Source organism: Pollicipes pollicipes, unplaced genomic scaffold (assembly GCF_011947565.3).
Source record: "Pollicipes pollicipes isolate AB1234 unplaced genomic scaffold, Ppol_2.1 Scaffold_4219;HRSCAF=4965_pilon_pilon_pilon, whole genome shotgun sequence".
NCBI lineage: Eukaryota > Metazoa > Arthropoda > Thecostraca > Pollicipedomorpha > Pollicipedidae > Pollicipes > Pollicipes pollicipes.
The window spans coordinates 6,150,445-6,168,225 of NW_023596448.1; the positions used below are offsets into that span (position 1 = coordinate 6,150,445).

At 54.2% G+C, this 17,781-nt stretch overlaps 2 protein-coding genes across 2 annotated transcripts in view; both read left to right on the plus strand.

Moving 5' to 3' along the window:
- LOC119095321 (myosin heavy chain, muscle-like) overlaps positions 1-12,572 on the plus strand; it is a 30,434-nt gene extending 17,862 nt beyond the window's left edge. Inside the window, 14 exon segments of the mRNA XM_037218177.1 lie at positions 1,464-1,567; positions 2,842-2,920; positions 3,771-3,914; positions 4,360-4,527; positions 4,888-4,994; positions 5,727-5,958; positions 6,574-6,726; positions 7,216-7,445; positions 7,973-8,315; positions 8,889-9,076; positions 9,570-9,696; positions 10,506-10,646; positions 10,998-11,141; positions 12,314-12,572. Coding sequence (XP_037074072.1) covers positions 1,464-1,567; positions 2,842-2,920; positions 3,771-3,914; positions 4,360-4,527; positions 4,888-4,994; positions 5,727-5,958; positions 6,574-6,726; positions 7,216-7,445; positions 7,973-8,315; positions 8,889-9,076; positions 9,570-9,696; positions 10,506-10,646; positions 10,998-11,141; positions 12,314-12,424 — 2,271 coding nt within the window. The 3' untranslated portion in view covers positions 12,425-12,572.
- A 3,768-nt stretch (positions 12,573-16,340) lies between these two features.
- LOC119095721 (serine/threonine-protein kinase meng-po) overlaps positions 16,341-17,781 on the plus strand; it is a 5,419-nt gene continuing 3,978 nt past the window's right edge. The window contains exon 1 of the mRNA XM_037218574.1: positions 16,341-16,611. Within this exon, the coding sequence (XP_037074469.1) occupies positions 16,525-16,611 (87 nt within the window). The 5' untranslated portion in view covers positions 16,341-16,524. The remainder of the gene's footprint in view (positions 16,612-17,781) is intronic.

Sequence of the window (17,781 nt, forward strand, 5' to 3'; positions counted from 1 at the left end):
CAGTGCGACAGCCTAGTGACGCCTCAAGTCATTCACATTCCTTCCTGGGACTCCCCACGGTCACGTGTTCCTTTACTCGTCCTCAGAGCATGGGACCCTACGGTCACGTGTTCCTGTACTCGTCCTCAGAGCTTGGGACCCCACGGTCACGTGTTCCTGTACTCGTCCTCAGAGCTTGGGACCCCACGGTCACGTGTTCCTGTACTCGTCCTCAGAGCTTGGGACCCCACGGTCACGTGTTCCTGTACTCGTCCTCAGAGCTTGGGACCCCACGGTCACGTGTTCCTGTACTCGTCCTCAGAGCTTGGGACCCCACGGTCACGTGTTCCTGTACTCGTCCTCAGAGCTTGGGACTCCACGGTCACGTGTTCCTGTACTCGTCCTCAGAGCTTGGGACCCCACGGTCACGTGTTCCTGTACTCGTCCTCAGAGCTTGGGACCCCACGGTCACGGGCTCCTTTACCCGTCCTCAGAGCACGGGACCCCACGGTCACGTGTTCCTGTACTTGTCCTCAGAGCATGGGACCCCACGGTCACGTGTTCCTTTACTCGTCCTCAGAGCATGGCACCCCACGGTCACGTGTTCCTGTACTTGTCCTCAGAGCTTGGGACCCCACGGTCACGTGTTCCTGTACTCGTCCTCAGAGCTTGGGACCCCACGGTCACGTGTTCCTGTACTCGTCCTCAGAGCTTGGGACCCCACGGTCACGTGTTCCTGTACTCGTCCTCAGAGCTTGGGACCCCACGGTCACGTGTTCCTGTACTCGTCCTCAGAGCTTGGGACCCCACGGTCACGTGTTCCTGTACTCGTCCTCAGAGCTTGGGACCCCACGGTCACGTGTTCCTGTACTTGTCCTCAGAGCTTGGGACCCCACGGTCACGTGTTCCTGTACTCGTCCTCAGAGCTTGGGACCCCCACGGTCACGTGTTCCTGTACTCGTCCTCAGAGCTTGGGACCCCACGGTCACGTGTTCCTGTACTCGTCCTCAGAGCTTGGGACCCCACGGTCACGTGTTCCTGTACTTGTCCTCAGAGCTTGGGACCCCACGGTCACGTGTTCCTGTACTCGTCCTCAGAGCATGGGACCCCACGGTCACGTGTTCCTTTACTCGTCCTCAGAGCATGGCACCCCACGGTCACGTGTTCCTGTACTTGTCCTCAGAGCTTGGGACCCCACGGTCACGTGTTCCTGTACTCGTCCTCAGAGCTTGGGACCCCACGGTCACGTGTTCCTGTACTCGTCCTCAGAGCTTGGGACCCCACGGTCACGTGTTCCTTTACCCGTCCTCAGAGCACGGGACCCCACGGTCACGTGTTCCTGTACTTGTCCTCAGAGCATGGGACCCTACGGTCACGTGTTCCTTTACTCGTCCTCAGAGCATGGCACCCCACGGTCACGTGTTCCTGTACTTGTCCTCAGAGCTTGGGGCCCCACGGTCACGTGTTCTTGTACCCGTCCTCAGAGCATCCAGCAGGAGACGACCCTGGGTGGCCTGAGGAGGAAGCACAACGACGCCATCACGGAGATGGCCGAACAGATCGACCAGCTCAACAAGTCCAAGGCCAAGTAGGTTCCAGTCACCGGGTGTCAAGGATGCAGAGACTATGGGGTTTTCTAGTACGCGTCCTCACTGACGTGTTTATCGTCGCTGTCGTCTGGTTTGCGAGCGCGTGGGTAGGGAGAGCAGGTAGATGAGTGCGTGCGGGAGAGAATGGCACGCATGGGAAGATTAGTGAAAAAAGGAAGACAGGGATGATAACAGCGTAAAAATACCACTATGAAACAAGGAGTGTTGATGGGGATTCCAGCGAAAACTCTCCGTTGGTCTTCCTTCTTGCATCAGTAGCTGGCGCCATTCCCTCGCGCTCACTGAGACCCATGGTATAGCCACGCTTGTGCCGACACCTCAGGGCGGAAAAGGAGAAACTGGACAATTCGTCCAAGGCCCACGAACTGCGGGCTGCCATAGACCACGTCAACAGTGGGAAGGTATCACAGCTTGCATCGTCTCCACACGGTGTCCGTCCCGTAGCGCTGCTGAGGGTGCTTAGTGGTGTCTAATGGTGTGAACAGCGCGAACGCAACAGCACACGCCCTGAACACGACACAGAATATACAGGTGTCGAGCGACGGTTCTGGTTCAGAGAGCAGGGATGGTCTCGTCACAACCGATCGGCCATGGGAGTCCTGTCAAAAGAAACCCTGGCTGGCATCAAGTTTTCAAAGGAATTTGGATCGGGGACACGATCAAGGACATAATTGATCCAAATATAAATTGACCCACTCTGCTTCCAAATCCAAGTTCTCTTCGGATGTAGGCTACTTTAATCTTGCATTCAGATGAAGAACGACCAAAAATACAGCTGAATGGCTGTAATTACTGACGGGGTTAGAACGAAGCCACAACGGAGATAGAACGGGCTAGAGTGTGACTAGAACAGCTCTTAGTGCGGGGAAAATCTATCCTTAGGGAACGGGACTTTGATCGAGTGCAGATACATTTTGCCCGTCACTTACTAGGTCAAAAATGCATCTCTCGTGGCATCTCCAGCATGCGGAGGAGACATCTCGATCATGCGTCTCGCCACCGCCGAAGGCGAGCACCACTCACTCTCTCAGTCTGGACCGACGCTCGACGCTCGCGTCCGTCCGCCGTCCATGCCGCGCCGTGGCGTCCCCGTGCCGTCCGTGCCGTGCCCCGCCTGCATAGAGGTTTGCCTAGCTAGCGCCGCCTGTGGAGTCGCCCCGTAGTGGTGTAGCCTCGCCGCCGGACCCGCCGGAATCGAGCCCCGCTGGCAAGAGAGCCGCGCCGGCAGACGCCTGCCTCCGGCCGATTACAGGTCCGAGCGCGAGGCAGACTCCATGCGCAGCGAGGCGCAGGAGCTCAGGTCGGCGCTCGACCTCACCAACAACGAGAAGGTAGACGGCGACGGTGGTGCCGCCCCCGGCGAAGAGCGGAGACAGCGCTGCAGCGAGTGTCGACTAACCCGGCTGGCTGTTTTGCAGAGCCGGCGGATATTTTTGACCTCCTTGAGTTCGTGATTTTTGCGAGCGGTTTTTCGCAGCGGGTTTCCGTTTCCGTTTTTAGCATAGAGAAGCAGACGTCCCGGCTGGCGGACGAGGCTGAGGCGTACCGGCTCGCCCTGGAGCGGACCTGTCACGCGACGGTAACCTTCGCTTCCCTCTCTGCCGGCGTAGACAGCCTGTGCACGTCCCTTCCCTCTCTTCATCGCGCTCTCTTGTGCCGTTCGTGCGGCTCTCGCCGTTGAAGACCGAACAACACACGCATGGCTTTCTTCAGCTTTTTGGCGGGGGGTTGGCTAGTGATGTTCACGTCACTCCACTCTTTCCGCCTGATGTCGTCTCGTGGATGTGACCTCTGGACATTACAACTGAGGATAAGTACCAAAAATCCTTAATGATTCTTCATCGTAATGTAATTCAGTGCATTAATTTTGGCATGAACTAAATGTATGTGCACAAGCTGATCAGAATGAGGCAATGATTCCCTTATGAGATAAAATATTGGCTCAAACATCCACTGGTCAATACTAATTATGTTCCACTCATCATATGAGTAGTTCTTTGAAGGACTTTTCACTCGTCAATCGGCAGATTCAGCTGCTTGCGATCCCCTGCTTGCGATTATAACGCTGATAGATAGATAGATAGCAGCCTCTTCCCATTGGCTCAGCTCCCTAGGCCTCTAGCGAAAGCTCTGTGAGTCACGTGACGTCCGCGATCGTTAACCCAAGACGCGATGCGACAGGCCAGTGAGGAGAAGCAGACCAAGATGCTCCAGGATCAGCTGGGCAGCATCAACTCCAAGCTGGAGGAGGCTAACAGGACGCTCGGCGACTTCGACAGTGCCAAAAAGAAACTGACCGTCGAGAACACCGACTTGATGCAAGAGGTCAGCAGCCGTCGTTGGGGGGTTTCGCCTGTCGGTGTGGCTCTAAATGTCTAACTGTGTGTGTGGGAAGGGATGTGGGAGGTGGTGGAGGTGGTGGTGGTGGTGGGGGGCGGGGGAGCTGTGATGTGCACTCTTGCGTGAGGTTGCCTGCGGTAAACTCACGAAGTCACATCGGACTGCCTTGCAGGTGACTTGTATGACATTTGACTTCCCACTTGTAACATCTTATCCTTGCCGATGCCCTTTTAAGACCTCTGACCCCCACCGGTGTCGTGCACGATTCCGACCACCGGTGCTCATCTGTGGCTCCTGACTCCGCCGGCGTCTCGTGCTAACCTCTGACCTACGTCGGCACCTCGTGGTGACCACTGGCCTCCGCCGGTGCTTGTCTGTGACCGTGGACACCGCCGGCGCCTTGTGTTGACCTCTGGCAACGCCGCTGCAGCTGGAGACGGCCGAGTCGCAGCTGTCGCAGCTGCAGAAGCTACGCGCCACGCTGCAGACACAGCTGGACGATTGCAACCGGCTGTGCGACGAGGAGGGACGCGAGCGCGCCACCATCCTCAGCAAGTTCCGCAACCTCGAGCACGACATCGACACCATGCGCGAACAGGTCAGGGCTATGAAGCAGGCTGGAGTCATGCGACAAGGAGGCCTACAGGTGGACTGCGTGACAGGCTTCTGTGTGGTGCTGTAGCCAGCCACGAACAATCCGTCAAGTGATAGAAAGAAGTCAGTTGTAATGAGTTTTACATAATTGTTAACGCGGTTGAGCTCACTCGCTTGAATGGTCATCTTTCACATCATCCAGCTCATTGATCGATTTACTGTAATACGTTCTCATCCTCGTCTGTTTGCTTCGTCATCCGACTGGCTGTCTGCAATGTCACAATCGTCTTCACTGGCCAGTTATTGTGCGTGCGGTGCCCCGATTGGCTGCTCGCATCGACCTCACCTGCGGATTGGTTCACAGGTGGACGAGGAGGCGGAGAGAAAATCGGACCTGGGCCGCCAGGTGGCCAAGGCCCAGGCTGAGGCTAACCTGTGGCGTAACAAGTACGAGCAGGAGGGCGTCGCCAGGTGAGGGCTCGGTGGACCAGGTCTTTGAGGTGGAAACCTACCAACGTTGCAGAGAACGGTACCTCATCGACCTTGCCCTGCAGAAACACCCCCCGCCCCCCCCCCCCCCCCGCTCCACCGCCACGGTTGGGTGGACCGGAAGACAGGTGCTCTAACCAGCTGAGCTATCGGAACGGACAATTAAAAACTCATTTTGACAGGATGTGTATTACTTTCGTTTTGCGTCTTCTGGAATACTACCATGAACTAACCAGTTTAAAATGACGCTGCGGTACTGAATCTATCGACCTGAGTTGACTGCGTTGAAATCGGTTGATGCATGAGCGTAATCCGCTCCCTCCTGCTCGGAATAGGGGTACCGGTGAGGCCGAGCAGAACAGGGTTAAATGACGAGCAAATCGAGACAAACCTGCGAGGCCAAGATCCCCCAAAGAAGCGCAAATCTCCACCCGTGACCACTCGTCTCATCTCCAATATTACCTTCTATCTAAACTACAATGTAATCCCCAATATATTCCCTTATTTACTCTCCAAGTTGATATCCAATAAAACCCCTTATCTAATCTACAATCCAATATTCAATCCCTTATTTGGTCTCCACTTTGATACCCAACATAATCCTCTTTCTAATCTCCAATCTAATGCCAATTATATCACTAATATAGTCCCTCACACAATCCCCAATATAGCCCCAAGTGTGGATCTGCCTCTGACGCTGATCTGCCGTTGCAGGGCTGAGGAGTTGGAGGAGCAGCGCCGCAAGCTGGCCGTCCGCCTGCAGGAAGCCACCGAGCAGCTGGAGGTGCTCAACCAGAAGAACATCAGCCTGGAGAAGATCAAGGCGCGGCTGACAGGCGAGATCGACGAGATGCATGCCGAGGTAGAGCGTGCCCAGCAGCTGGCTAGCCAGATGGAGAAGAAGGCCAAGGGCTTCGACAAGATCATCGCCGAGTGGAAGATGAAGGTACGTGTGGGGAGAACGCTTACCCTAACCTCGCCCTATCTCAGACAGAGTTGTCTCGCATAAGTGAAGGCACTCATTGACCATTGAAGCCCCAGCGCGCATAAGCTTCAACAAGTGAAGCCTCGTCTTCGATACGGCGTTGGGTTTTGACCTGGTGCGTGTGGCTGCTCTCGTTGTTGGCGCTGTATTGTTTACATTGTTTCTGGGTATTGCATTGTTTCGTGGACAAATCGGATCTGCCTTCAGAGGATCGTCACAGACATCAGTTGGGGATGGATTTGTAGAATAATTAACCATTAGACCATTATGCAGACAGCAGGGGTGGAGTTTCTTGTTCAATAAGGAAAGCTCCAGAATCTCGAACTTTGAGAAGAAAGCAGGCCGAAACTGAGAAGAATGCGTTTTTACGGATATTGTGGCAGCTTGATTAATATTTTCCTGATCAGCCCTTCCATTCATCTTGCGGAAAGATAACCTCGATAGTCAATAAAAGTTAGGTGTGTTATTTTGTAGAACTATTATATTATCATTATCGACCTGCCGTCCAACGCAGATGCTATAGCATCGCCACCACCTGCCGCCACGCACAACTGAGCTTCGATTGCCCGCCGCCAGGTGGATGACGTGGCTTCCGAGCTGGACACGTCTCAGCGCGACTGCCGCAACTACAGCACCGAGCTGTTCCGCGTCCGGGGCGCATTCGACGAGAGCAACGAGCAGCTCGAGTCTGTGCGCCGCGAGAACAAGAACCTGGCCGATGAGGTCAAGGTGAGAAGGAGGGTCGTGTGACTAGATGCCCGAGAGTGTCAGGTTTCCTAGGACTGGCTGAGACTGACTGGTCGGTAACGGCACTGGCCCGTAGTCGTAGCTCAGCTATTGGTTGGGTGAAGCCAGGGAGCAAAAGTCTTAGGCTTTGGTCTGTCTGTCTGTCTGTCTGTTTAGGAGTGGGTTATCAGCGTGTCCACTAGGTCCTTGCCTGTCTGTTCAGACGTTCCCAATCGGCTCTGTGCAGGAAAGCTCTGCAAAAAGGAGAAGGGACGGGCTCAACTATAAGTCTTTTTGAAGCCATTCTTGCCATACATGGAAAGTGCGGAAATTCCCATCCCTGCGGGCTTACAGTTGAAGTACGAAATCATTGCAAACCTGGGACTTTCCTAAGCGCACGAAGTTACATATTGGCATCACAAATGCCTCACGCACATGCCCCTTATACCTGCTCCATACCTGATCACCACTGACGCGGCCGGTCGGCGGCAGGACCTGATGGACCAGATCATGGACGGCGGCCGGAGTCTGGCCGAGGTGGAGAAACTGCGCCAGCGGGTGGAGCAGGAGAAGGAGGAGCTGCAGTCGGCGCTGGAGGAGGCCGAGAGCGCGCTGGAGCAGGAGGAGAACAAGGTGCTGCGCGGCCAGCTGGAGCTGAACCAGGCGCGCCAGGAGATCGAGCGGCGCATCCAGGAGAAGGAGGAGGAGTTCGAGGCCACAAGGTCAGCGTGGCGAGCTATCCTTCGTGTGATCCAGGCTATGGGCAGCCCACGGCACAGATGCTCTGTAGCCGACGATGTTCGCTAAATTCTGCGACTCGTTATGTATGGATATAGTTTTTGCGGTAGCATGGGCCATGCAAGTAATCCTATGTTGAAGGGGATGTGGCTATGACTATTCGTTGTTACTTTTTCTTGTTAACTTTCATAGACCATTGCCAAATTATCACAAACTTGTGGCCTTAGTCCCTCAATCCATTTACTTTGCGTACCCATGTTTGATGGGAAGCCAGCCAGTTTCTTTAAGGTGCCACATTGAGACCTCTTTGTAACTCCTTTGTAGAATGCTTCCTCGTGATCGCTCAAGCACCGAAAGGCTGACGCCATGTCAAAAAAGAACACTTTAAACAGATCTACTACACATATCCAGTGGAACACTATGTTCTGAGCCGCGGCACCAGACAGACGCGAGTGCTTCTCGGTGGAGCACTCATTTACGGAGCGCTCACCCCTCCCCCCCCACCCGGCAGGAAGAACCATCAGCGTCAGATGGAGTCGATGCAGGCTTCGCTTGAGGCCGAGGCCAAGGGCCGTGCCGAGGCGATGCGGATGAAGAAGAAGCTGGAGACGGACATCAACGAGCTGGAGGTGTCTGTGGAGCGGGCCAACATCGAGACCATGGAGGGTCAGAAGACCATCAAGCGGGTGCAGGCGGAGCTGAGGGACGTGCAGGTGCAGCTGGAGGAGGAGGAGCGCTCGCGTGCCCAGGTGCGCGAGGCGCTGAGCCTGTCCGAGCGACGCGCCAACGCCCTGCACGGCGAGCTGGAGGAGAGCAGGACCCTTCTGGAGCAGGCCGACCGCGGCCGCCGTCAGGTCAGTCGGTCGTCGAGGTCATGAAGGAGGGCGGAGGTCAGGGACGGACCATAGGGGGCCAATCCCGGCCACCGACAGGTCAGTCGATCACCGGGGTCATGGAGGGGGACAGAGGTCAAGGACGGATCACAGCAGGCCGACCGTGGCCGCCAACGGGTTCCGCCGGGGTCACAGGGTGAGCAGGGGTCGGGGATGGGTCAGGAGGGCAGGGAGCCGTCTGGGGCAGGCTGACAGCGTCCGCGGCCGGTCGATAAGCCACAAGCTCGCCGGGAGGAAATCGATAGGCACCGTTCAAGGTCAGGCAAGGGCATAGAGCAACAAGTCATGCGATCAGCGTCAGGTTAGCAGTGTGTCATCGCAGGACCCATGTTCAGAGGAGCACACATAGTTCCAGGTGATCGCATCTGTAAATTCCCTGCTAGTACTCCATGCTGCTAGACAATTGCACTGAACCCCGAAACAAAGTCTGCCTTCCGTTTGTCTCAGGTCCCCATCGCTTTCGGTCATCGCGAACAGTGTTCGGCGGTCGGCGCTGCTCCTGTGACCTGACTGTGACCTCGTAACCCCGGGCAGGCGGAGGCCGAGCTGGGCGACGTGCAACAGCAGCTGTCGGAGAGTGAGGCCAACTACAACAGCGCCTCCGCCGCCCGCCACAAGCTCGAGGAGGAGGTCAAGACCCTGCACGTCGACCTGGACGAGATGCTCAACGAGGCCCGCTCCTCCGAGGAGAAGGCCAAGCGCGCCATGATCGACGCCGCCAGGTGGGCCACGTCCGCAGGGCAGGGCGGGGCCCGTGAGGAGGGTGGGTGGACTTTGTGGCGGTCTTGGGTGGAGTGGTTGAACCCTTAAACGGGATGCGAAGGGGAACAAGCAGGAGCTTGTGCGGTCGGAGCGAACTGCCGCTGGATAGGGCTGTGTCGGTGCTTGCGGCAGTTTGCCGGTGCCGGTGTTGGTGTGGTTTCTAACTCTCCCGACTGTCGCGGAAGCGCTCTGCATTTCTTCCTGATATTGTGTGAAGCATTTTAATCTTGGCGTTTCGCCTGTCGTGACGCTTTCTTGTCATGACGGCGGCAAAAACTGTGTGGCAGCAGGGTTCTGATCTATAACAAGCAAGCACTTGACTTTCACAGGATTATTGCGAGCTTCGAGCTCCCTGCTACATCGACACCCCCAGGCTGCAGCACGACGTCCCCGGCATCGTCCAGCCCCCCCCCCCCTCACAGTGACGTCATACCTCTCCCTGGCGTCCGGCAGACTGGCTGACGAGCTGCGCGCCGAGCAGGAGAACGCCCAGTCGCACGAGCAGAGCCGCAAGTCGATGGAGTCCGCCGTCAAGGACCTGCAGATCCGCCTGGACGAGGCCGAGGCCAACGCCGTCAAGGTCAGACGAGGGCGGGTCGGGGCGGGAGGAACGGGTCTGCCGGGGCCGGCGGGGGAGGAATGGATCCGCGCGGAGATGGAGCGAGAGGAACGGAACTGCCGGGGCCGGAATGGGAGGAATGTATCCACGGAGGCTGCAGCGGATGGAACGGGCTCTTATGGGCTGTCCACCGCAGCGTGCACGGCAGTTTTAACAGCCAGGCTCTTCACAGGCACCCCTGTGGTCGAATGTAATAACTTGTGCTTTGCAAGAGTGTTTGATAGTGTATTGGTCAGCAGCCATAGCGGCGGAAGTGATCTGCTTGGTGAGGAACCGAGGGCTGTATATCTATGGAACATGATAGGGCTTTGGCTTCTTTGCTGACGGTCAACTGTAAGTCGCAATGTATTACTTTCATCACACTCGTCTTTTCGGCAGCCTGCTTTGTGAAATTTGTTCTTTCTAAAAGCGCTGTAGCCTGCCGATTCTACTTTGGCGCCTCTTTATCATGGTCTTTACCTGAAGGTGACGCGTTCCTCTCAACATGGCACCGCAGCTGTGGTGCGCCTCCGCCACGTCTTTGCAAAACCGTCATTTTCCCGCGACCGGGATTTGTACTGGCGTAACATCCCGCTCGACATTGCCATGACTCCCGCCCCTCTGTCGTGCCACCCAACCCTCTGCCGTGACACCCACACCCCTGCCATGACTCCCGCCCCTCTGCCGTGACACTCAACCCTCTGCCGTGGCACCCACCCCTCTGCCATGACACTCACCCCTCTGCCGTGAAACGCAACCCTCTGCCATGACACCCATCCTGCCACGCGCAGAACGGCCGCCGCATCATCTCCAAGCTGGAGGAGCGTCTGCGTTCGCTCGAGTCCGAGCTGGATCATGAGCAGCGCCGTCACAGTGACGTCACGAAGAACCTACGGAAGGCTGACCGTCGCATCAAGGAGCTCATCTTCCAGGTCAGGCCCCCTCCCTCTCCATCCGTCTCCTGGGGCGCACGGGAGCAGGCCAGGGCAGGCTGAGGGGTGGGAGGTCTGTTCCAGGTCAGGCGGCGTGCTCCTCAAACGCAAGTATATTCGAGAACATAGGGCCACTTGCTTTGGGTTCAAGGTACTAGCATTTCGGTTGATGAATACTCGGCTTAGATTGATCACTGTTGGATGATCAACGCTTAGTGTTCTTTCGCTTTGAAAGCTATCTTTCTCAGAACAGATCGCTGGCTCAGTTGTTTTAATCACCTGCATCCCGAGGGCTCTGCTCGTGCCGGTATCGCACGCGCTGCTCACATGTGGCGCCTGCACGCGAGACAGGCGGACGAGGACAAGAAGAACCACCAGCGCATGCAGGACCTGGTCGACTCGCTCCAGCAGAAGATCAAGACGTACAAGCGGCAGATCGACGAGGCGGAGGAGATCGCTGCCCTGAACCTCGCCAAGTACCGCAAGTGCCAGCAGGTGGGCAGTGGGAGCGGGGTCAGCTGACCTGACCTGGGAGGGTGACCTGACCTGGGCGGGTGACCTGATCTGGGCGGGCCGCAGCGCGTGTGGAGCGGCGCTCCGAGTGCGTGCCGGATCCAGATCGGGTGTTTTGGGTAGGCTTTGGAGACGGGGACGTAGTAAATGTGTGGTGTTGATGCGTGCGAAGCGTGGCCGAGAATGCGTAAACTCGGCTGCTATGCCACAGCTTGCCGAGTTTCAGTTTTACGGGAGACTTAAGACGAGGTTTAGTATCACGGATGACGTAATTATTCGGGCCATCGACCTTTTCTGGGGTGTTAGTATGAACACGTCTACACGTGTGTTAGTACGCGTCTTGTGTCGACGTACTAAGGCGCCAGACGAGGGAGATAGTGTGAACAGCTATTCCATCTATGTTGCTGGTCTTGATGATGCCCGTGACAACCAAGGGTGGGGAATACTGGCAAACGCCTGCACGGCTAAGCTGCCCAGACAAGCGTCTCACGATGGAGATTTATAAGCTTATTTTGAGGAAGTTGGTGTGACTGTCACCCAGCTTGTCGCACTTCATTCACATTTCGTCACCGCAGTACATTATATTCGCTTCAGCTCTCAGAGCAGGGTGTTTGTCTTGGCAGATCATGTCGTAACGTTGTTGAGGATTTATTTTTATGCAAAACGGCTTCATCAATTTATAGCAAACATTGTTGAGGAATTATTGTATGCAAACAAGTTTCTCGGATTCATAGTGAACACAAGTATTCCCAGGATTTTATGCCTGAAGTTAGGGACGAACCGGCGGTGGAAGTTGGGCAGATTGATACTCGGAAGTGGTCAAACTACTCATTTTCGTATGAAGCGGCTGAACTGGTGAATTCGCCACAGCCACTAGGAGAGGGACGGAGGGAGGGTAGGGGGCGCAAGGTCCCAGGAGGTCATGCCCCCCCCTCCCCCTCCAACCACTTGTGATGCCCATGACAGTAAACGCACGGTCCATCGGTTTCTATGCGCCAACCGGTCCCTGAAGGCGGTGGCACATTAGAATACCGGCAGTACACAACAAACCGACGTCCTCCATCTGCTGCGCTGCCAAGGGCAGTGCACGCCTGCCGAAGTGTCATGCCCTGCCACCACCCCGACACCTAACTGTGTGACCTGTGCCCTTCCAGGAGGTGGAGGCCTCGGAGGAGCGTTGCGACGCCGCCGAGTCGGCCGTGGCCAAGTTCCGCGCTCGCGGCCGTGGCGCCTCCACCGCGCGTGGTGTCACCCCTGCTCGCTAGATGGCTCTGCCGTGCCGAGGTGGCGCCCGCCCGCCGACCGCCGGCCCCTCTCTGACCCGAGCTGTCTGTCCGCTTGTAGTCTGCTAGTCGCCGGAGCATCGTGAGTTGCCCCCTCGCAATGGTGAATAAACCGCAAAACGAAAACGAACGACGCCGTTTGGAGGAAGTGGATGTGACGAGGCTGTGTTGGATCTGCGCATCCGCCGCCATTTCTTGGACACAAATTAGCGACGGAACAGCGTCCTAGAAGACTGACGGCGTTTTTGCATCATTGACGTCCGGTGAATGTGTGATGACAGGTTCTCCACAGAGTCGCATCGCTCACAGAGGTGGTTAATACCCCGTTCACCTCGTGCGGAGATAAGTAGGAAAGATAATCCGGTGGCGCTATTTTTGTCACTTGGGCTCTCCTTCAGCACAAATATTATTCAGCCATGGCAATTACCAAAGTTGCTGCTCCACGGCCTTTGAACAGCGCTGATATTTCACCTAGTTTACTCAAGCTTTGAAGTTCACGTGGTTGAAGACGTGCCAGGATAAGGTGATCGTCAATGTTAGTTCAGTGATCGGTGAATGCTCTTGATCACCTGCAGCAGAAGAAGCTTCCACCATCCCTAGATATGTTCCGCATTCGTCTGCGACTTCCGACGACAACTTCTGAAGAGCACTGTGAGAAATGAATAGCTAAAATACAGTGCAGCTGTGTGCGTTGCCTTAGCAACATCGATCGACATCATCATTTAAGTACACCATCGAATGCAAATGCACACACCTACCGTGCTTGGCCTACCTGACGACATTTGCTGATTGTTTCAAGCAGGAGGCAGATTTTTCAGAGTTTTTCCGCTTCTTGTGCATCATGCTAGATACGCTGCCAGCGTGGTTTGTTGCCAGTTCAACGGATCCTGTCAAAGAAAGTTTCCTCAAGCTGATTGTACCAAATAATCCTATAATCCTGAAAGGAATTAATCGTCTGAGGAGCTCGCAAGCTAGACGCCTTCGATGCCAACGACCCACCTTGGCGACCCCACAGTTCAAGGGCTTGACTTGAAGTGACCTTGAGTTCGCATTCCTTTTAGCCATCATGAACACACTCTATTCCTATTGGTTCATGAAATCACAGGGGATTTGGAATGATGTGAGGAATGATTTCGCGTAGTTTTCACGGCCTGGCAACATATGGCTTTGACCTCGAGGTATATTTACAAAAGGCACAGGTGTTAATGGCGTACGTGATGTAATACTTCACACATTGAAAGCCACTGGGAAGTGGCCTGTGGTGCACAGCAAGCTGAGAATACGTCGTGAAGCAAAGGTACACACCTTTTCTATCTTTGAAAACATGATTATGTATCGTTAACTCGGCATCGTCGAAAGCTGAAACGCGCGGGTCACGTGCAAAACGTATCACAACTAAGTTGGCCAAAATGTTCCCACAAAACGCTAGTTGCCCGCAGACATCTCCCCCCCCCCCCCCCCAAAAGAGCAGGGCGGGGCAGTATCACCCCTTGTGTCGGCGAGCGCTTTGTTTCGACGAATATCCCCCGAAGAGCCAATATCGTGTAATGAAAGCTGTTAGCTGCGGCAGTCCTGCGGCAAACCCTGGCGTCTGGGATAGCATCGCGACGCCAGTAGCGGCTGAAAACGACGCAGTCCAGGAAGAGAATATCTTACGATAGCAGCTTTCCTATTCGCTCCGTCAAACTTGACAGCTGTACATTCTTGAAATGACGTAATACTTTGTTTAAGATGACCCATAACAGTAAACAACGTCAGCAGTAGTGGCTGCATGTGCACAATCCCTGCCCGAATTTGCATGAACAATAACCATTACAGTCTCCAACGTCATGTCTATTATCAAATGGGAATTCAGGACTGGGCATTCAAGCAATAAACTCATGTGGGAGAAAGCGTTTGACTGAGTGACGTGAAGTGCATGTTGTGGTTATGTTTGACTCTGAATGAAGTCGTTGACTCCGAAATAAAGGAGCATTCGTAAGTTAAGTTGGAAGGGATCCCTTTCAAATGAACTTGTGGGGATCGGGGTTCGAGTTGAGCCAGCTGTTTTGTCTGGAATGATTAACGTATCGGAACTTGTCTGAACGTAAATAACACAGCTGGGCACACGTCTGATGCTGGCCATGGTAACGTCCGCACGTTGACGAACTCTGTTGGCTGATCTGGGGGTATAAGCCCGCGTAGCCAGCTCTGCCTCCGGCCTCCAAAATGTGCGATATTGATGTTTGATGACGACACTGTTGGGGCAACAGCTCGCGAATTTATGTTGCAGCATCAAACATCCTGCAGCATCACGGGTCGCTCCAGCAGGAAGCATGCTCGATATCTGACGCTTACTCTGCCAGTCGTGTCGCTACCGCCTCCAAAATGTATCAATTTTCCGGAGAGACAGCGGGGCGGATTTCGTAACTGCCAATAGCGCCGGCCGATGCGTCCCAATCGTGTGCATGCATGTAATGTGGTATTAGATGCAATGATATTGATGTTGCCTAATCAAGCCCAACCAACTCAAAATCGGAACCGTTGTTGCAAGTGCCCAGTGGATAAAATGCAAACGTTGCGTATAACGTGGATAAAATGCTACGACAATGTGTAGTTCATGATGCTAAAGGATTTTCAGCTTTTATAACTAGCAATGCTTGCATCATTCAAGCAAGTATCTTGCAAGGATAAAGATGCATCTAGGAAAGACAAATAAGAGGAAACCGGACAGCACAGGAATGCAAGGGAGACAACATCTGAACAGACACCCCGAGAAGTAGAGACAAGCTTTGGACAACTTCAGTCAGTTGTCCAACAACTTGTCAGTTTTTGTGAAAATGGCTAACGATAATGGCGTCTAAAAGGCAAAGGCACACGTGCAACTAATAAAAGAAAAACGCCCCCAACGAATTAGAACCCAACGTATTCAGACCTACCCTAGTGTGAGCCTAACTTGCCAAACATAATGTCCGGAACCTTGTGTCCGCGGCCAGGCCAGTGACCGTTCCGCGGAGCCCCAGCCTAAATTGTATGGCAGATTACTTCCAAGACATCATTTTATGCAGCAGTTATCTTATAAACTTGTTAGCTGAAACGACTAGTCTGGCTTATAAGCCGCTTCATAGTGCAACTCACCACGTAACTATAATGAGATTATATAATGTAACATAACAACATACAACATAACTATACATGACATAGCAACATAACTATAATGCGATTATATAATGCAACATAACAACAACATACAAAATAACTATACATGACATAACAACATAACTATAATGTGATTTACTTAACGTCTGCGCCGAACATGCAATGGCACGATCAACGCGTGAAAAGCCAGCGATACGGTGGTGAAGTTACCGCCAGCGCCCGGGGAGTGAGCACCTAACCGAGTCCGGGCCTCCCACGTGGACATCGGAGACTCTCCTGATTTCCAGCCCGAGCTATGGCGCTCCTTACTCCGTCACATGCCGCACCTCCCGACATCACTCCATCAGACAAAACCTCCTCCTCATGAGACTACTCCATTAGACAGCTCATCCTTTCGGCGCCACTTCTTGCGAGATAAGACGGCGACACCTCCGCCACCGTTCTATTAGCCCGTCCTCCAGCCCGTCACCGCCACGACCGGGCCGCGCGCCAGCGCTGTCGGGCGGTGCGCCAGCGCTGGCGCCGGGCGCTGGCGCCGCGCCAGCGCCGAGGCTGCGGCGGCTCACGGCAAGCCCTGGGCCGGGACACCGGCGCGACGGTATTAATAGTTGGCAGCGGGGCTTGCTGGGCGGCCGTGCCCCACACCGACCGGGCTCAGTGGAGAGGAGCTGGCCGGCAGGTACGCACCGCTCCGCTCACAGCCGGGGAGAGCGTGGTGTCCGCCGGCGCGCTGGCATGGTGGGGGCGCGTCACGGCGCCGCGAGAGGTCGCTCGGGGGTCGGCGCGAGTGGCGATGGTGGGCTGTGGGGCTCGTGGCTTGGGACACGGACGAGGCAGGGGCTGAGTTAACGGCTTGAAGCTCGGTGTAGACGGGACTCGATAGGTCAGTTGGGCGGGAGCGCAGCGGTGAACGCGCGAGGTCGGACTGAAGCGCTGCTGCCACCATGAGTGGTCGGGAGAAGAAACTGCCCCGAGAGGCGCGGCAGAGGACAGGGAGCATTCACGAGATCAGGCACCTGACTCTTGAAGAGGTGAGTCCAAATAGCAGCTGCTCAAATGCGAGGTATTTGGCTGTGGCTTGCTGTAATTATGGCGCTGGCACACAACCTGGGATAGCGTGAGTTCAGTTCAATTCACAGTTACACAGTTTCCGCCGTGTACTTGGGTTGCGCGTAAACACAGCGAGGCTTAATGATGTATGGCATGACTTAGATAATTCATTTACTTTTGACATAGACTTAAAGTTACATGATATAGATATAAGCGAAATTGCAAAGTCATTGCAACGGAGCCATATCGACAACAAATACCAACATAGGTGCACTAACGGAACCAGCAAAGGTCAAAGTTCAGATCAAGTCAACGTAAATAGAGCCAACCTTTAAGTGGAGGCATGGTCGGTGATCCGCCCCGAGGGTCAGAGATACACTTCTGTTTTCTGCACTAGCTTCTGGACTGTTCGTGCTGAATTTACTCCAAAAATTTCTGTGGCTGTCAAGTAATTAATCTGGAACATCCTGGCAACAACTAATGATGGAAGGTCAGGTCACAAAGCTGTTTCATGACGTCATGGCCACTCTTTGTGCTTCTTGATGCAGAAATGTGAAGGCCTTCCTTGTTTTAGGTTATTTTGACGACTTCCAGCAGCCAGATTAACTTGATACCAGCTAAGGTGAACTTAAGATCCAGCGTCGCATTAAATCGTGGACAAAGGTCATACAAGGTCAGTTTGTGCAGGCCCAACCCATGTTCTGTGTCTCCTATTTACGATCAATCATTCAGGAAACATACACAAGCACACTTCACAAACAAACCGCCGCTAAAAATGACATCGCAAGTCGAATAACAAAAAAGATTACTCAAACTAAATAGTAACAAAATATTCAAAACATGACCTGATCTGAGTATGAGCCATGATAGCAGTTTGAAATTTTCCAAAGACGGAGGAAGATGACCCTCCGTTCTAGTTCTAGTGCTAGTTCTAAAATTAGGTCCCATGTGTATTAGTATGGATATTCTAGAGTCCCAGACTTATTGGACGTTTTTGAGGACTTCAAAATTACGAGAGAAGGTATGATACCATTATGCATAGATATCATCTATACTTAATATGTTGTCGAATGCCATGACGTGACGGATGATAGTTTGGCGTTTGTGATGTGAAATTCTTCATCACACGCAATATACCGATAACCGAATAA